We start from the raw sequence: 20052 nt of genomic DNA on the forward strand, positions 1-20052 counted from the left end.
GCTCTGTCTAAAGCTCAAAAATACACTAACCAGCACCTCTAAAGCTAATTAACTAACGCGTTGTATTTTCTTTGTTTAAGCCGTAAACAAACAAACAAACAAATCTACAACTTACTGTTTTGTTTTGTTTTTTAACATTTCTGTTTGTGTACAGATTAAACAAAAGAGATACAGTGAGTTAATTAGCGAGCTTTAATGGAGCTGGTTAGTGTATTTTTGATCTCTGGAAACAGGCCATCTCCAGTCTTTATGCTAAGCCAAGTAAATCACCTGCCAGTTTAAGATCAATACTTAACGCACAGACGCGATAGAGCTATCGATCTTCTCATGTAACTCTCAGCAAGAAAGCAAACAGACGTATTCTCTAAAATGTTGAACTATTCCTTTACGTCTCCATCAGTTGCATTGCGCACAGTAACTGACAAAGCAGCTTCGTTATATTTTACCTAGGGACCCATAAACCAACCAGTACACTTACTGTTTGTCAGTTACATTAATTAAGCAAAATATCAACTGACATATTAAAGCCCCTCAACAGGACAGGGCTTCAGGATTAGGTGAAGACACAGGAGGCACCTTCAGGCCCTTACAATTCTATATTATACTATGCTTCCCCCAGTCAAACTGACAATTAATCAACATAAAAAACACAGTGAGCCGGGGGCCTTTGGGGTTCCTGAGAGTCTTTACACTGTTTGTAATACGGCCTGCTCAAAGCTTTTGTCAGGTCAATCGGTGGATCCGACACACTGGAAATGACGGATTTTCTAACATGTTTATCATCGGACTATAAAAACCCTGACTTGGCACTTTGTTTAACATGAGCTTTGTCTTCAGTAAGAACCATCGAGCCATTTTCACAAATAAATCCCAAGCGTAGACTATTCTATACATAAATGCCTGAACTTGTGCATTAACAGAGAAAGAGTCTATCGACACAGGGGTGTGGCAGGCAGCTCCCAGGACATCATGATGAAATTAATTATATCTTGTTACAAGGGTTTATGAGCCGGACTGTTTCTTAGCCAGGAGCACTGACTTGCTGGAGTCTCCACTGGTTGTTTGGCAACTAGTACCGGCAAAGAAATAGTCCAGTCCATGTAACCCCGTGTGGAATGGCAAATTGTCGTTTTTTTAATTTGGTTGGTGGTTTGTGGTGGTTTGTTCAGTTTAATTTCCTGGTTGACAAAGACGTTGCATGAGCTTTTCTGAAATTAAAGCGTCAGTCTATCACACCTTTGATCACGTTTACAGTCCGCCCAGTTTGTGACAGTATAGTATGAAAATAAACTCATGTGACACACTGTTGTATCTTTTTCTGAACATTTTATTGGTTTCCACAAAATGAATAAAATAAAAATAAAAAGTCATTTCCTCCAAAATGATTTCTATGTTGTGGAACTGGACGGTTAAAACTTAAAACAGGCGGTCATTGTGACACCTTGCCCCCTCCCTGCTCCCCTCTCTTGGCCAGCGGAGGAATTGGGGAGAAGCTGCTTTTAAGATGAGAGAAAGCAATGTGTAAGGAGGAAAAAAAGGAAGGGGCGAAGAGTTGGAGAACATCTACAGAAATCTAGAAAGGTAAAAACATTAATTATGAAAAAAAAATCCTTGTTGGGAATCTTATACTTTGACAACTTCACTACTACCCTTTACGCGTCAAAGAGAAGACAAATTGAAGAGTCATAAAATTACTATTCTCTTATTCACATGAAGTTGAATCTAAATCCCTTTTGATTAAAGTTAAACTGCTCCCTTTTAGAGCAGACCTCTTTCTGAAATAAGGCATCTGTAGTGCTTTCAACTGAAACAATCGCAACAGAAGGGTCACACATGCATTCAGCGATCAGAAAAAGAGTGCTTTGAACATGGCTGCCATATAACAATATCATTACCATTAATATGAGGGCTGAGGGAGGGACAGGGTGTCTCTTTCTCTCTCACGACTTAGCTCTCTATCTGCTTTTTCCTCAAGATAACCTCAGACAAAAACAAGAACAGGACAATATTTAAACAGAGATGCAGATTCAGTATAATGGCAGCACAAAGATCACAGGATAATTACCAGGCTAGCCAATGTGTCGCTGTATATGTGTGTGTGAAATAGCCAAAGAGCAGTGGTAAAGAGTGATATGTTCTGAAGGCTGTTTAGTGGGTGGAGGAGGGCAGGAGAGGCTGATCAATAGCAGGAGGGTGGGGGGAGGGAGAGGAAGTCTGGGTCATAATTTGCCATTTATGTGAAGGTGAGCCCCGCCTCATTGTAGACTTTGAAGACCTTCTCGATGGCGTTGACGTAGGCGGCCGTCCGCAGGTCCAGACCCAGGTTGTACTTGCTTGCTGTGCGCATGATTTGCTGAAAAAGGCAGAAGTGATGTAGTTTATTGATGTATCACATTTCCCAAATTTTTTTTTTTAGACCCTTTTTAAAAAAAGGTCTTTTTTTAGTAACGTGGATTCAATGCTTTTTAAAGACTTTTCAAGACAGCAGATACCCTGTGAACTGTAAGCTGATCATCTTACTCATTATTTGGAGAGTTTTTTAATAATTCACTTATGAGATCTTTGATGTTAGGTAATTTTATTGATGAAGGTATACAGTTGCTTCAAAACGTATTCAGACCCCTTCACTTTTTACTTTACTGTGTTGTAGTTTTAATTTTAAATGGATAAAACTGACATTTTTGCCCCCCATCAGTCTACACTCAATAACCCATAATGACAAACTGAAAAAAATGTTTTTAGAAAGTTTTGCAAGTTCATTAAAAAAAATAAAATCAAAAACTGAAATCTCTCGTCTACAAAAGTATTCAGATCTTTAATTCAGTCCTTTGTAGAAACCCTTTTGGCAGCGATACAGCTTTGAGTCTTCTGGGGTAAGTTTAAGTCTGGGATTTGGTTGAACCACTCAAGAACAGTCAGAGACTTGTCCCGAAGCCACTCCAGTGTTTTACTGGCTGTACGCTTCACTGTCGTTTTGAAAGGTGAACCGTCGCCTCAGTCTCGGATCACATGCACTCTGGAGCAGGTTTTCTTCAAGGACCTCTCTGTATTTGGCTGCATTCATCCTTCCCTCGGTTCTGACCAGTCTCTCTGTCCCTGCTGCTGAGACACACCCCCATAGCATGAAGGTATTAGCCAGGTGATGAGCAGTGTTTGGAGTTCTGACCAAAGAGTTCAATTTCTCTCTCATCAGACTAGAGAATCTTTTTCCTGATGCTCTCAGCGTCCTTTAAATGCTGTTTGGCAAACTCCAAGGGGGCTGTCATATTCCTTTTATTCAAAGTGACTTCCATCTAGCCGCTCTGCAATAAAGGCCTGAATGGCTGAGTGCTGCTGAGATGCTCGTCCCTCTGGCAGGTTCTTCCATCTCTGCAGAGGACTTCTGAAGCTCTGTCAGAGTGACTGTGGGGTTGTTGGTCACCTCCCTGACCATGGCCCTTCTTGCCTGGTTACTCAGTTTGTCCGGACGGCCAACTCCAGGAAGAGTCCTGGTGGCGCCAAACTTCTTCCATTTCACAATTACTGAGGCCACTGTTCTCCACGGAGAACTCAAAGCTTTAGAAATGGTTTTATACCCTCTCCCTGATCTGCCTCACCACTATTTTATCACGGAGGTCTACAGAGAGTTCATTGGATTTCGTGACTTGGTTTATGTCCTGACATGCAGTCCGAATTGTGGGATCTTATATGCACAGGTGTTAATCTTTCTAAACTATGTCCAATCAATTCAGCTTGCAACAAGTGGACTTGGGTCAAATTCTAGACTCATCTCAAGGAATATAAAAGGGTGCAAAAAGTGAAGGGGTCTGAATACTTTCTGTGACCTTAGGTATTTATTGTGCTTTTTGTCGGTGGCAGGATATAACCTATATGTGAGCTAACAAGAACTACAAAGGAAATAAGTTTTTGACTTTATTAGAGGTGCAATGCATCCCATCGTATCGGGATTGATAAGCAGATCGACCATCAGCCAGATGTAACAGATATTTAATACACATTCTTTTTCAGTGTCATAAAATTGTTTCCACTATTATGGAGGTAATATTCATTAAAGCCAGCTGATGACAAGCTTGTAGTGACACAGTAACCCCTGGACTCATGTTACAGTACATAAAAATAATCCCAATAAATTCCATGAAGTAACATTTACGGATTTTACATTTGGATTAAAAAAAATAAAGACAGCACTGATGTGTTGGAATCATATCGGGAGAACAAAGTCAGATTCGTGCATTGCCAGACTTGTGATGATATTTGATTTCATCTTTACTTTATGTCAAATTAATTACATAAAACACTAGAAACAGTTGTCCCCTCTATAAAACCCTTTCTTTGCCCATAAGAAACACATTCGGATCCCATTTGACCAAAAGTATAAACAGGGAAAAAACCAAAGTACACAAACTGCACAAACACTACTCGAGTGGTTCTTAAATCGGATTCATGTGGACACAGTAAACAAACGAGTTCTTTCACACTAGCAAGGCTATCAAGATTTAAGATAACAAGATTTATTTATATAAAACAGCAAAGAAAATATGACAAAGCCTGTCTTACTCAAGGGCTCATTTTAGGTGGGAGAGCTTTGTGTGTTTTTGTGTTTAAAAACTCAATTTAGGGCGAGTTTGACATTTTAATTTTCACAGTAAAAAAAATAATGTAAATTTATAAGGAAACGTGCAGTTCATGTTCCTGGAAATATCTCAGAGAAATAACATTCAGTTTGACTTGTTTTGTTACAATTTCCCAAGTATTGTTAATAGTTGATAGAAATTTTCCTGGTTTGCAGGAGGATCAGGACTATAACAGAAAAAGTCTGAGAACCACTGTACTGCACTAACATTTAAAGTTTACTGAATTGCAAGTCATATATTTCATCCCAATATACATATCTTAAATGTTCATTAGAATATGTTGGATGTGGGATGTCTTGCACAATCACTTACCCGTGCAGATCTCTCCATGGTGTAGGCCAACCCAGAGTGAACAATATCCTTCTCAGAGGCACCCTGCAAAAAAAGATGACAGTACATGACAGTGATGATAAAGTATTTAAATCAAAATGAAAAACAATGATTGACACTAACCGGTATTAAAAGTTGTCTAACTATCAGCCAAACTACAGCTGTGAGTCTCTCCAAACTCTGCAGGCAGGAGGAATAGTAAAAGGCTAACACGGGCCAATAAGCATGGAGTCTACATCCTGACTCTGGTACGATTCTGGTGAGCCCCAAGCCCCCAAGTGGTCTGTTCGGTATTCTTTGGCATATTTTCTGCAGAGTTTGTAACGTTTTCCGGTTGTATTGCTTTCATTAATATGGCTGACAGATGGTTTGGTAAGATATAAGTCAGTCTTGGCCTTCAGAGTGCGAGCATATGGCTATTTCCTGGAGGCAGTACTTACCGGTGCAGAACTGATATGTGTCAAACTTGCAAAATAATAAGTAGAAAACAATCATTGTTTCATTTCTGATCAGTACTAGTGTGTGCTTGAATATGTGCATGTCAGCAGATGTTACTCACAGCAACTCTGGCCTGGAAGTCAGCAGTAGGTACAATAGGAATGGGTCCTCCCTGCTTGCCAAATTTCCTCTCTAAACTCTCTTGCACAGACACTACAAGAGATAACATAGGAAAGGGAGAAATGAAAGAGATACCAGAGGCCTCCTTTGTTTCTGCTTCAATAAAAAAATACCAGACATCACATACCCTGATGGTTCATCTAGTAAATCTAGTTTTACACCTTGACATGCCTAACCAATGACCTCAGTAACATATTACTTTATATGGTGAAAATGATTCTGCCCTTTGATGATTGGTTGTAAGTGGACAAGGGAGTACAATTAAATAGGGATGAAGGTTTTTTAGAGCAGTCCTTTCTCTTGGACAGAGACTTCACATCACACCAAATTAACACAGCAACATCTCTGACACTGCCTGAACTTCCAAACATTCGGTAAGAAGTCATCTATTTGTCTGCACTTCAAATTCTTGTTGAATGAACTTTTATTTTGATTTTTTTTTTCCTTTTTCTTACAGCTATATTAAAAACAAATTAATCATGCAATTAAAATTCATTAGAAGCCTTCTTAGTGATTTATAACCTCCAGGTATCCTGTACTGCTAGGCAAGGGCTGAAAAATAAAGTTGTCCATGATTCTTGTAGACTTCAGAACTCAGGGTTTTAAGAATACTATTAGGAAAGGGTGAAACTGGGGAGGTAAACTTGATAAATTATGGGTAGGTTAGTCTTTTTAACGTCCACATCTAATACACATCCTGATCTGAGGTTTTTCTTGTGCCTTCAGGTAGCTGTAGGACCGGAGTATCGACCATCCCAATAAGAAAACAAGAGCATCACAACACCAAGAGAAAAACAAGGTATACCATTTATCAGTAGAATGTTAATTTACATAAAATAATGGTTCATTTTTTTTTTATTTTTATTTTTTAAATATAGATGCCTGCTCTAAGAATTGGATACCCTGAAGGACAGAGAGCCGAGACAAAGATGGCATACAAAGGACGGATTCTGTTAATGTATCCAGATGTTCTCTTTGAGGACACTAGAAGAGATGGTTCAAGATGCAACCTCATTTTCTTTACTTCTTTTAAAGACGACTGGAAAGCTGCATTACTGGATGACTATCCTGAGACCAGGGAATTTCAACTGGATGATAAAGTCAAATTACAACTCTCCGACAAGAGAGGCACTGTATGTATATACCCTAGTGGAAAGTTTGTGATACAAGGGACAAAAGACAACCTTAAAGCCTTTGAAGAAAACTTTGAACAGCTACTCGACAAGATGAAATCTGAAAGACTAACGAGAAAAACAGCGGAAATGGCCATTGAAGATTCAGAATATGACGAAGCTGTTTCTGAAACAGAAGGACGAGATAGAACATAATAAAATAGAAGCAGCAAGGAAAGACAAAGCCTGGGTTGTCTGTTCATTAGTTCAAACAGACCAGAAAAAAAAGAAAAAATATAAATCATTATATAATCAATAACTTCAGATTAAAGCTTTTTCCTACTATTTTATTTCATGAATAGGTGACTGGGTTGTAAAATCAAATTTTATATTTTTTTCTGATTTGCATGTCATGTAATGCACATATTTCTGTTTCTGGTGTTCACATATTGTTTTAGAATGGTGTCACGACAGTTAAAAATGTAGTATCAAATGTAAAGGAAATGTAATGATGATGTATCTTCTGATTGTATCTTATGACACTAGCATACTATAGTCTGTCTGCAAGTTATGGAAGAATTACTGAGCAGTCTTGTACTCACTGAGCAGGTGGTAGTTTGAATCTCTCTCATATTTAAAGGTCAGTCTTCCATAGCTGACATGGTTGAGATTCTTCAGCCACTCGAAATAAGACACTGTCACACCACCAGCATTCAGGTACATGTCCTGCAGCATGAAACATAACACACTCAGACATCTGCCTGTTTGTAAAAAAATGTTTTTAAGGTTTGATTAAAGAAGAAAATGATTTTTCTGACAAATAGAGACACTGGAATAAACTATAGAAGAAATGCCTTTGAGAAATTGTTAGTTTGACAAGGCCACATCAAATCAGGTTCAAGTGCAATAACAGTGAAACTGAGAATGAATGAGTGATGAATGATGAAGACTTTCAGGAAACATGTAAAAACGAGCAAAAGAGCTCTGAGTAAAAGTCTGTCGTTTAAACAAAAAGCTGAATTATTTATGTATATTCTGCTTATTGTTTAGGTTAAGATATTGTATTCACATATACATTCTTCATCAGGCCCATTTGGTTTGATTACATTTGATTGACCGTGTTGGAAACATAAGCAACAAACAACCCCACAAACTATTATCAGATCTTGATGCAATTGTCGCTAAATCCTGATTGGTGCTCAGACGTAGGTGACGTTATGTTTTTACCAACTGAGCCCCACCCCCTTCAAAAGCAGTGAGAAGAGCTCAGAGAGAAAAAAGCAATACAAAAATCTGTTTTGTGAAATAAACAAAACTTATATTAACTATATTAACTTATTTCACCACTCAAAGGTATATTTTAGTACCTATCATGCTCAAATCCACTATACTTTAAATCTCATCATTGCAGACATTGAAAAGCAACATTCAGGAAACCAGTTTATTCACTTGGACTGAGCTGATGGAAACAATAAGTGCAAATCTGGTGTTTCGAATTGTTTCAAAACTGCTGAAGATCAGCGACATATCTGAATGTAAAAGTGTTTTTAAAGTATATTGTATTCTAGCTTAGGTGTCTGTGTCTGTGTGTCTGTGTGTGTCTGTGTGTGTCTGTGTGTGTCTGTGTGTGTCTGTGTGTGTCTGTGTGTGTGTGTGTGTATGTGTGTATACACTTACAGGAATAACCATGACATTGTTCTCCAGGAAGATCTTGTCAGCATCTGGGGTAGTGGGACCATTGGCACCCTCAGCAATGATCTACAACAAACAAAAACAAATACACAATTCACGCACTACGACCAAGTTACCCTTTCCTTACTCATATCAATCCAAATGACGATTAAAGGCACAGCACTTCAGGTAAATGAAACTGAATCAAGTTACCTTAGCCTTGATCCTGGGGGCGTTATGACGTGTGAGCTGCTTTTCTCCTGCAGCAGGGATCAAGATGTGACAGTCGGCTTCCAAAATGTTCCCTTCATAGGGTTTGGCTCCTGGGAAGCCCACAATGGTGCCGTGTTGCTGCAGACAGTGGAGAGACACACACAGAAAAATATTAGAAGGTTAGAAAAAAATAGTATTTCCAGAAGCATAACAGTCATCTGATAGTAGTACTGTTAACTAAGATTGAATCAGTAAGCTAAAAAAAAAAAAAAAAAAAAAAAAAGATAAAAGAAAGACAAAAGACAAAAGAAGTGAGGGGAAGGCAACTGTGCTGGTACCAGTTTGTAGTCCTCCAGCTGTTTGGGGTCGATGCCCTCTGGGTTGTAGATGGCTCCATCAATCTCGCCGATGCCTACACACTTGGCCCCAAACCTGTGCAGGTACCTCATGGAGTGGAGACCCACATTGCCAAAGCCCTGTGAAAAGTCAAAGCAGGTTAATAATTGTCACATCACTATGATAAATATTTTTAAATCATTGAATATTATCAATAGTTAGCATTTTTTACTTGATATACCCATTTTACTCAACCATAAAGTATAGTTCAGCTCCATGTAACTATGTACACTAGTGCCACCATGTGGCCAGTTAAGGTTTTTTCATGTGCTGTGATATGAATGGAAAGGAGACCCCAGACAGGTGCCACATACTTGATGAAACTACGTTGGTGTAAAACGTTGACAGGACAGATAAATAAAACAGGCACAGATGGACGGAAAGGATGCTTTCTGGGGAAAATCATTCAGTTGCCTGGATACAATATAAAATGTGTCAGTATCACAGTATCACACACCCCTAGCTCGGCTCTAATAGAACTGCAGGATAAAAGGGATACAAAGAGCTGACTTCAAAACGGATTAACGAAAATTTAAGTGTGATAGGGAAGTAAAAACATGCCCCTGCTTTGATCTTGATACCATACTAAAGATCTGCTGTCTCATCCCTCTGCAATAAATCTCTAAGAAAATCTAATCTCAGCACAATGTAATCCTCAAACACACACACACACACACACACACAGACAGAGGGATTATCTTTTTTTTTTTTTTACATCCACGTCACGATTCAGCTGTTGTCACCACTTCTTCACCTCCTCACTGAGACCCTTACCCCATCATCTTGGCCATCTCAAATACCCCCTCCACAAACATTATCTCTCTTTCATCATATTCTTTGTTTCTTTACTATAGCTGAGAAAATTTGCCAGTTTGAAAATCTCTACAAAAGAAGGAAAGCATACTGTATTTGCGGGTGCAATATGCTTCCTGTCAGGAAACAAGTATGAGCAGATCCTCTTTTATACAGACTGCAGCCATTCCTACAGAGACTTTTGTTAAGTGAAGCGCTTTTAAACATACAGGGTTGTTTTTCAAGAATACCAGATTATGTTGTTGTCATGAAAAAGAGGTAATTGTAGAAAGAATCTGAGGAAAGCAGCGGAGGCCAGTCCCCAGGGTTTCCCATGCCATGTGTCAGTGTGTCTCTGCCTGTCCGTGACACATGAGGAGCTGTCATATGACAAGTGGAAGTGAAACTTCTAGGGAGAATGCCCCCTTTGGACTTTTTTGTCCCAACACACACTTCTCTTCTTATAGATTTACAGTTTAAATCAGTGGTACACTTAAAGAAAGAAAACCTAATCCATGATTTTAATGTTTAGTGTTTGTACACTTTGCTTTGTTTCTTTCTATTGCCTTCTATTTTGGTGTACTATGTGAAGTTTATTTTCATTATCTTTTCCACTAGGATATTGCACTGATTACATTTAATCCTTGACCCTAACAAAAATAGCATGCTCAATAGCAATTTTTGTTTTGTTTTTTTATACTCAAACTGAGTCTCACAGTCTCACAGTCTCAATCTTGACATGCAGGAATTAGAGGAGCAGAGCAGGCTCATTTCTCACAAAAGACTGTTAATTAGTCCCACTTTCTTACTGAATCATTTCCCATGAACAAAGAAGAGAAACTCCTTCAGTTCACTGCTGTCTGCTCGGTATAAGGAGATCAGAGCCAGGATAAAACAGATGGCAAGACTCTGATTAAGGCAAAGCTCTAAAACCCCTCATCACGATTACAAATGAAAACTTAAATCCTGTGACTATCTGTGGGAAAATATCTGCGGTACATTTAGGATCTCTTTACTTTTGAGCAAAATGTTTCTACTATGATCAAACCATGCATCCGTGTGTGTGTGTGTGTGTGTGTGTGTATGTGTTTGTGTGTGTGTACCTGGATAACGAAGGTCTTGTCCTGGAAGCCAGGGGTCAGGCCCACCATGCTCATGTAGGACGCCTCGTTGATGAAGTTCTCGATGCCATGGAAAACTCCACGACCAGTGGCTGAGATACGTCCATGGATTCCTCCCTGGCTGATGGGCTTTCCTGTCACACATGCATGGGCGTTGATGTCCTGCACACACACGCAAAGAAGATCCGACCACATAGACCATAACCTTTAAAAAATTATGTACACAGCACTGGTATCATTGCTCAGTTTTCTAAAGCCTCATTTGGGGTTTATCAGTCAGGAAAAGCAACTTTTACAGCCTCCAATCATTCTCAAAACTGTCAACGAGATAACCATTAGAAGTCTTGAAATCGAAGTCAGCACTGAGACCAATTTTTTCCAGGAAACAATTTGTTATGTTTCAATAGAAAATCTACCACTTTTTGAATGGAATTCAATAGTCTGAGGTCCATAACGTTAAGTGTTTAACATACACAGTAAGAGGTTGTGTAATGCCACAGTACCGGGCAGTGTGGCAGCTGACCAAACATCAGAACACACTACCCACAATCCTCTGCCCTCAGGTACCCAGAGCAGGAATGTGTCACCCACTCCAAAGTCCTGCCTTGGGTTTCTGGAACAGAGGACACATGACTAGATAAGGTGAGAGGAGGTTAAAGAAACAAAGTGGAAAAGTAAAATGAGTATCTAAGGGTCAGCCATAAAAAGAGTTGGTCAAATTCTTTAAATGTTAAAAAGTGACTTTTGGCTGCTCATGTTTGTTCGACACTACCACAATTAGAAAACAGCAATACTTTAATCTCACTGCACACTACACTTTTCCCTGACTTCAAGGCAGCTTAAATCAAGGTTAAGTGAGAGTTTTTGACCATTGGAAATTTTGATGATTGGGGTCACACTCAACAGTTGTGATATTCACATGAACAAACACTTAAACACACAAGGGTAAATGTTTTTCATCTTTAGTCAAATAAGCCCTGTTTGACAGGTTTTGATAGGAGAATGATTAACTGATAACAGAAACACACAGGCCTCATTCTGTAAAGCTGCTTTTAAGAGACCAGGAATGTCTCCGTGGTCATCTGGGAAGGGTGAGGCAGGAAACCACTTTTCATGGTTTATATGTGAGTCACTCTTTTTTAATGTGGTCTATTTTAAAATTCATACCAAAAACCAACCAAGTCAGACAAGGTGGTTCTGTATGACTGAGAACTCACAGTGTGTGCAATGGTGTTGGCGTATGTGTCGGCAATCCAGGACATTTCCCTCTCTCCTGTGCTCATGTCTGGGGCCGGGACATCGATGCCAGGTCCTGGTGAACAAAGATGTGTAGGGGAGGAAGAGAGGGAAAAGTGGGAGAGTATTGTAAAGCATGCCAGTCACTCCGTACTTCTGCCGAGCCCTAAAAATGTGAATGAACATTATCATCATTGACAATACAGATTTGGATGACAGAGGAAATGTGAGCACCAGGCTTGGTGTCCTTGTGTCATATATACAGGTGCCCTTTAGGGATTGGTATTCTGGAACAAGGTCCGAAAACAGAAACAGGCATGCAGAGAAGTGGGGGATGGGACTACTGAGAGAGAGAAAAGGATGACCGAATCTCTCAATAGGGACAGTTTGACCATGTTACACTCATGTGTGCAGGGATGTGTGCAGTGGGTACTGCTTTACCTCCAGGGTTTATAAAAATTCCCTAGTGAAGGCCCTTGTATGAAACCTCACCAAAAGAAACGAGTACATCTGTCTAAGGCATATAAAAATATCAAATTACACCTAACAGGCAGCGTCATATCGCTCTTTCCTGTGTTTTAACTGAACACATTATAAACATTAACATGCATCCAGGCATGGATGGGTTGGAGAAAGTGTCTGCATATGGGCCGTTAACCTGCTGAACCAGTGTATACGTTTTTGTATGACCTTGTTCAACTTAGTTAAATGTAACCTTACAACTTCCTGCAAAAACTAATTGAAAAAGACCATTTCAATTTCTGTAATAATGTTACGTTTACCAGTCAAATAAGCTAGCATCTGTTCAAATGAATGATTCTCCCTCAGGGACAATGTTGTACTTTTTACTCCTCTACATTTATTTGATAACTTTAGTTACTTTGCAGATCCAGATTAATAATACAAAATATAATTAACAAATAAATTATCATGTATTGTTATAAGTTAAGATAAGACTTTACTGATCCCCAGGGGGAAATTCACATGCTACGCAGCAGTACTTAAAATAATTAGAATTAGCCAAACTTTTACCAGCTGCAACATAAAGGTGATGAACACACCGATGCATCAATAAAAAATTATTATTATTCATAATATAATATAATATGCATTGTTCTGAAATGGGCCATTCTGAACAGTGAGTATATTTACTTTTGGCAATTTAAGTAGGCTATATTTTGACACTTTTGCACTTTAACTTGAGTCAAATTTTGAATCCCACCTTTTACTTGTAACAGAGTATTTCTACACTATCGTATTGCTACTGTAACTTAAGTAAAAGATCCGAGTACTTCTTCCACCACTGCATACAGAACATACATTAGGAGGTAAGTTGTTATTTCTGCTTTCTCCACCTGTAAGCATCAGATTCAAGTTGAACTTTTATCCCAATCCCCTTCTCTTTACCGTTATTAATTGTTTCCCTCTTCAGCTGACACAGGCACACCCTGAGCTACCCCAGCCTGAATAAACAACACTAGATGACAGGAAACTTTTACTTCTCCTAGTGGAAAATATCCATCACTACAGTTATTTTTACTGAGTCAAATAGTAACAAAGACACCGAACATCCATTTTGCCAAGCAAAGAACCAAATACAAAGCAGTACAACAAATAATTACTCACAGAAATTATTACATTTTTTTATTTTTTCAGTAACAAGTTGTTCATGGTTATCAATTTAAACTGTTTCAATTCACACACAAAAACTCACCAATGAAACCCTTCTTGGCCAGCTCAATAGTGAATCTCCTGGTAATCTTCTCCAGCTCATTATCCTGCAACAGACAGAAAGTGTTTAGGAAAAACATTTTGCCACGTTGTTTGCATTACTTCCTGCAAAGCACATAGTGTCTCCTCCATACAAAACAATAGTTTCAATATGATATTTAGAAAGATGTTTCAGGCATTTTGATAAAACCGTAATACCCGTATACTATATATCTGGTCATTTATTGGCACTGCAGTTCCTACAGCCTTTAAATTAAAAAAAATGATCTAGAGGAAAATTGATACAGAGGCACATCTGATTATCTGCTTCAACAGCTGAATGTAAACAAGCATCTCTTTCACCTCTCCATCTCTCTCTCTTTAATTATTTTCTCCACTATGTGGATGAACAAATATTACATGACATGGATGAGACTCTGCAGCCCTGCTTTTTGCATTCTTGTGTGATTTAATTATCTTTTGGGTTTGTTTGGATCTGATAAAGAGACATAGGAAAACTGATATCCCTCCAATGACTGCCAGCCTTGTGAATGTTAGGTGCTCATCTTAGGCTTTGTTGCTTTCCTGTAAGCATTAAAGCACACAGTTAAACATGTCTGTGTGTAAGTGTGAGTGAAGAGGATTGACATTAGAAAGCTTACAGAGTAATTCCTGGGGTTGATCTTGACTCCAGCTTTGGCTCCCCCAAATGGCACATCTGGCAGAAAATAATAAAGCTTAAAAACCACAGGAACATACATATGCTTGTGCCAAAACACAAGACATTTAGATACACAAGCAGAACCACATTATATGTGGTAATGTGTAACCAGAAGAAGAAGAGGCAAAACAGAAGATTGATAACTATTCTCTGCTACTGTTGCATGACCAATAACCTGACATCCTGGTTATTTAGGTCAAATCAGTGCCCTGATTGCTTTAGAACTTTAAAACATAGAGTGGATAAATGACAAGAAATTGGTAAGAAGTAAAATAATAATAATAATATGTACGTGGAAATCAGGGGATAACCACCAAAAGGCTTTTTGGAAAGCTCAGACTTTAATACCTACCGACAACGGCACACTTGTAGGTCATCAGAGAAGCCAGGGCTTTCACCTCATCCACAGACACATCTGTACTGTAACGGATACCTGAGGAAACAGACACACATACACAGGGGGAAGATTAAAACACGGAAACCATACAGAAAAAAAATGGAAAAAAAGCAAAATGTACAAAAAGGCCTAGAGGTTTTGTTATGTTCAAGTAGATATTTTTTTTATGATAAAAGACACAAATGTCTATTTTTGACATGTGATATTTGATATTTATACCAGTTGACAAATGATTCAGACTGCAACATGGGGGACATGATCAGCCTACAGCAAAACTGTCTCCACTACATGTGCAGTTCAAAAGCATAAGAAGGAGGAAATGATTAGCATAGATAAAGTACTGTCAAAAACTGGACTGAACCAGTAATCGCACGCAGTATGCTCTCCACAACCACACCAGACCACATGAAAAGGTCAGAGATCACTGACCGTGTCTGAGAGTCAGTAACAACGATTGGTGGGTGGTGACCGAATGAGCCAATCCCAGCCCTCCATTCTGACACCAGCTTTCGAGCTGCAGTCATTTCTTCCTGTTGTCTGGAGTTTACTACCATTGCCAGGGTAACATGTGTGGGCCAGACCGTGTGCAGAGTTAATGAGACCATATAGCCAGCTCTTGGTCCAGCCAGACTGCCCAATTCACACTACTCCATCTCACTGGCACAGTGTGTTTGTGTGTGTGTGTGTGTGTGTGTGTGTGTGTGTGTGTGTGTGTGTGTGTGTGTGTGTTAGAGAAACAGATTGACCAGCAATACCAAATATAGCATATCCAGGGTTAGCTTACACAGAGAAACCCAAGGGCAAACAGCACAAAGACGAGACTGCAGATTGCTTAATGGAGACAAAAGCAATGTGTGTTTATTTTGTGAGTGTTCAACTGCAAGCCAAAACACAGGAAGCACAAATAAAATCCCACCCACTATGATGTAATCTTTAAGTGCCACTTAATGACATCATTGTATGCCCACCTACTTTCTTTTGTGTTATTGCAGTCAGAGGCTTCCATCCGCAGTCTGTTATTACTGCAATATTGAATTACATGATCGTAGTGCACGAGGAAGAGATCAAACTTTTCAAAAGCAAAGCTCCATCTTTCAGAGTGCTGCTGTGGTTCTCCCTCCAGCTTCATTTCCATTCATCCACAGATCAGCTGATTTACCTCAAGCTTGCAGAGGACAATCTTGAGCTCAGTGATCAAATTAAAAGGGGAAAAAAAAACCTGGGTGCCTACCCATCCCCCATCCACCCATTCATTTATCCACCCAACCAACAGCCCAACACAGCAACAAGAATCAAAACATACTGTGTCTGTAAACACATTCCTCTGAAATGGAGGAAAGATTTTTTTGGAAATAAACTAAGCCCAAGCTGAAGTTCAGATATTCTGCAGCAGTCAGAGGAGTTGAATTTCTACAGTAGGCCTAGTGTGATGGAGCTTTCTGCTTCAGACCCTCTCGGTTGTACAGCGACTGGTCACATATCAAAATTCCTTTTAAAAACACATTTTGAATTTTAAATAATTGTTTCAATTATTCAGTGCATTTGCCTACTTGTGAAAATTTTACTATACTTTATTTACTATACTTATATTTACTTCTTTAGTAACGGTTTCTTCTTGTTAATTTTCCTTAGTGAGCACATAATAGTTTGTAGGTCTTTGTGTGGTATTTTATTTATGCTAACAATTTTCCATGGTATTAGAAGCTGTACTAATAATAGTGGCATTTCATTTTTTTCTCCAAAAGTGTAAAAAGATGCTGAAAAGAAATCATGGAGACAGACTTTAACTAAGACAGATTCCATTCTAGTGATGGTAAGAAAGATAATGTACCTAACATAATAATAAACATGATATTGTCTGGATGCCATTATGTACAAACATTATTCCAACAGTGTTTGAAGTGTGAATTTATCTGGAAGAGATTTGATTAGGGAGAAAGGACTCTGATACTACATTTAATAATACCATGTGGCATTAAATATCCCTTTTACAAATCATTTCTACTGAATGCCTTTCTTGTGTAACATACCTATGCAGCTTTGAAAATTTGTTGCACTTACATGGTTTTCCGAATGACAACAGAGACATGAAGTGTCCCACAGATTTATTCCACTTCTGCACAGAAAGGAGAAGGATGTTGACTATTTAGAAGACTAAACAAAATTTGGCTTCTACTTTTTAACAACAGGGCAACTTCCCACACACTCTCTTGGTGTGCAAAACAACACAAGGATCCACACACACTACATGATTTCCCTGAGTTAACACACTCACTCAGTAGTCAGTAGAGAGCAGTGAAGCCCAGTCCAGCAGCTGGTGCTCTCAAAGATGGAGCCTGAGCACTACATGCTCACACAGAAACAGCCTTTGCACTTTGTAGTTTGATCTGAACACAGCGAGGGGCCTGTGTACTATATCGATAATTAAACCCAATGAAAAATAACAGCTTTTACTCCTATGCAACTCCTATTACCCAGGAATTCAGCAGGAATGACCTATAAAACTTGTTTATTGGGCCACTTGAATCAATAAACAGTCAGTTAAATCAAAATTGTGTAAACTGCAAAATTTTTAGGTGTAAACCAAGTTAAGATCTAATATCGGCTTCAGATGGAGGTGATGCTCAGCTCTACTCAGGTTTTATGAGATGTACAGAGGCAATGACGCTCTTTTAATGTTACTGCTTTTACCTTTATTACCTCTCTAAGTGATCTCTGACTGACTGGACAATGTCGGGAACTGCAATTCATAAATAGGTGCACCAATCCATTTCTGTTAAGTGGTTTGGTGGAGAAGTTGGTTAAGGATATTTTATCTGCGTGACATAAATGATGCCGCTTTGATTACGCTTGTCAGATAGCTTTCTCATCTTTTTCTTTTTTTTTGTGTATAGCCCACACACCAAGTGCATGTCTTGAGAAGAAATATGCCTCCCCAGAATTGGCCTGCATTCGCTACATCAAGCAGGTGCAGTGGAAGGTTTCATAGTGTTAATAGCATGCAAGTGTCCGCTCCACACCATTCAAACATGCCCTTTGCCTGGCTGTCTGAATGAGAGCGCCTTCTCGCCAAAGCACCCTCCCCCACCTGTCACACTGCTGACAAATAGCAGTGCCTGGAAACATAACCACCCCCTCCCCAAGTCTCAGACATCCCATCTTCCTATACATCATATCCCTCTACTCATAATTTTCCCAGAGTGCACTGCAGCAGTAGCCCATAATGCCCCTGCTTTGAACCTTGAACTCTTGAGCATATGTCACTGTCATATCATATTTTTCACAAGCCCAACACATTACACATACAACTCCTTTAAACAGTGGATGTCAGTACTTGTGAGGGTGAGGACCTATCTGTATGAATCACCTGACAGAACAATGCATGACCAATAGGTCTACAATGGTCAACCATATGTTTTGTGCTAGGCCAAGGCCTGAAATGCCCAATGACATAACGCCTGTGGGCTTCACTCTCCATCAAATCATAGTTCTAACACACAAAATTAGAGTAATTGTAGACCTCATTGGTGATAGCATGAAATAAAACTTGTGCATCCATCAAGTTTTGAACTAGATCAAACCAAAGGATTATATGACAAACTGTTGGCAAAATTACTGTACATGAAAGATAACATTCAAGATTACTGGCTAGAGCTCAAAACATACTAAATTTGACAACTAGCTCGTTGCTGGCCCTCAAGCTAACAAACAAAAGCAACGTTACAGCCACAGGTGAGCAGGAAGGTCACTATAAACTGCACAAAAAGTCTCATGAAAGCAGTCTCATGAAAACAAATGAGCAGCTCTTAAAAAATACGGATGGAACGTTGGTTAGCTAAATCCAGTGTAGCTGCGTGTAACGTTGAGCTACAGTTGCAGCTGTTGACAGCAGCTGCAACTGTGTTTTGTGCTTTAAAGCAGCTAACGTTGCTGCTAACTAATGCTAAGTGGCTGGCTACAGCTAGCTGTCAAAGGGGCCAGTCAGGGAGGCTGGGCTCGATTCTTACCCCCCTTGCAGGGTGTCCTGTGCTGGCTGTGCTGGGCGCGGTACCCCTCCACCACTTCCCACTCTCCGTTATCCCTCTTGATGGGGAAAGACACGCTCAGGACGTGATTACAGGGCTTGATGATGCGCAGGATGCCGCGCACACGGTTCCTCTTTTGCTCGGGGCTCTCCCTGGTCCTCAGATCCTCCACCAGTTTGTCCTCCACGATGGTGGCGCCGCGGTCGAAGAAGCCCTCGACCATCCTGAAGAAGTTGGGGTCGTCAGGCTTGTCCGCTGCGTCCGCATAGTGACGGACCCGCATCAGGGACGAGGACACCGGGAGAGCGGCGTCCATGCACCCGGAGGCAAGGGCGCTACCCGCAGAGCGGCTCAGCAGCTCCCCGAAATACCGATACATGACTGAAACTAGCTAACCGTATAAACGAACAAATTAAAAAGGCAACTAAACAACAAGGACAATGGGGGGCGACGACAGGAAAGGGGGGTAAGAATGAACGCCACAGCAACTCCTCACTGGGTCCCGTCCTCTGGCCGAGTGGGGAATCGCATGCCGTCCGTTTGCTTTAAAAGGCAGCACGAGCCAGGGGAGGCAGCCGGGGTCTCCGATCTGCACGCGAGCGGAAGAGGAGTGCCAGCGGCGGCGCGGGCCCGTGCCGCTCGATTGACAGCGCGCGCTCCCGAGTTTGCGCCGTTCATTTCGGAATCGGTTTCATTGCCCGGGCGTACGCTGCGTCGTCGGATTATTAGGTACACCCAGCTAAGACTAACGTAGCCCAATAGAACAGCCCCGCAACCAACCCTACCCTCGCGGAGTTTGTGATAGGACTGCGCTACATTTTGTTGACTGGTGTTTCTATGATTCTGTCCACCCCCGTCCAAATCGGCGAGGCTTTAGGCTGAACAACAGACACGCTTCTTTGTACAATGGAATACAGTTCAGCAGCACAATAGGCCAGGGCCTCCAAAATGATCATACCGGTGACACAACAACCGCTTTCACACAGTTTCAACACAATCTGTACATTAAAACCTTCGTGAAGGTAGGATTGATTGCAGGACTTTTTTTTTTGTATCAGACTGCATTAGTTTTAGCT

At 40.1% G+C, this 20052-nt stretch overlaps 1 protein-coding gene across 2 annotated transcripts; it reads right to left on the minus strand.

Annotated features, from left to right (window-relative positions):
* Positions 1-1312: 1312 nt before the first annotated feature.
* Positions 1313-19570, minus strand: glud1b (glutamate dehydrogenase 1b). 2 transcript variants are annotated; one of them, XR_005708103.1, is made up of 14 exons: positions 18959-19570; positions 14907-14987; positions 14496-14551; positions 13838-13901; positions 12105-12199; positions 10870-11049; positions 8917-9054; positions 8579-8716; positions 8372-8452; positions 7297-7420; positions 5524-5615; positions 4947-5009; positions 1896-2353; positions 1313-1493 (listed from the first exon to the last, which is right to left on the minus strand). XR_005708103.1 is itself a non-coding variant. In XM_040134968.1 (13 exons), the coding sequence occupies exons 1-13, from the start codon at positions 19353-19355 to the stop codon at positions 2234-2236; spliced, it is 1629 nt and encodes a 542-aa protein (XP_039990902.1). In that variant the 5' UTR covers positions 19356-19570; the 3' UTR covers positions 1313-2233. The 2 variants fall into 2 exon arrangements, 1 of the variants encoding a protein (XP_039990902.1); XM_040134968.1 differs by having other exon boundaries at positions 1313-2353.
* Positions 19571-20052: the final 482 nt, after the last annotated feature.

The sequence above is a fragment of the Xiphias gladius genome, chromosome 9 (genome assembly GCF_016859285.1).
Source record: "Xiphias gladius isolate SHS-SW01 ecotype Sanya breed wild chromosome 9, ASM1685928v1, whole genome shotgun sequence".
Taxonomy (NCBI): domain Eukaryota; kingdom Metazoa; phylum Chordata; class Actinopteri; order Istiophoriformes; family Xiphiidae; genus Xiphias; species Xiphias gladius.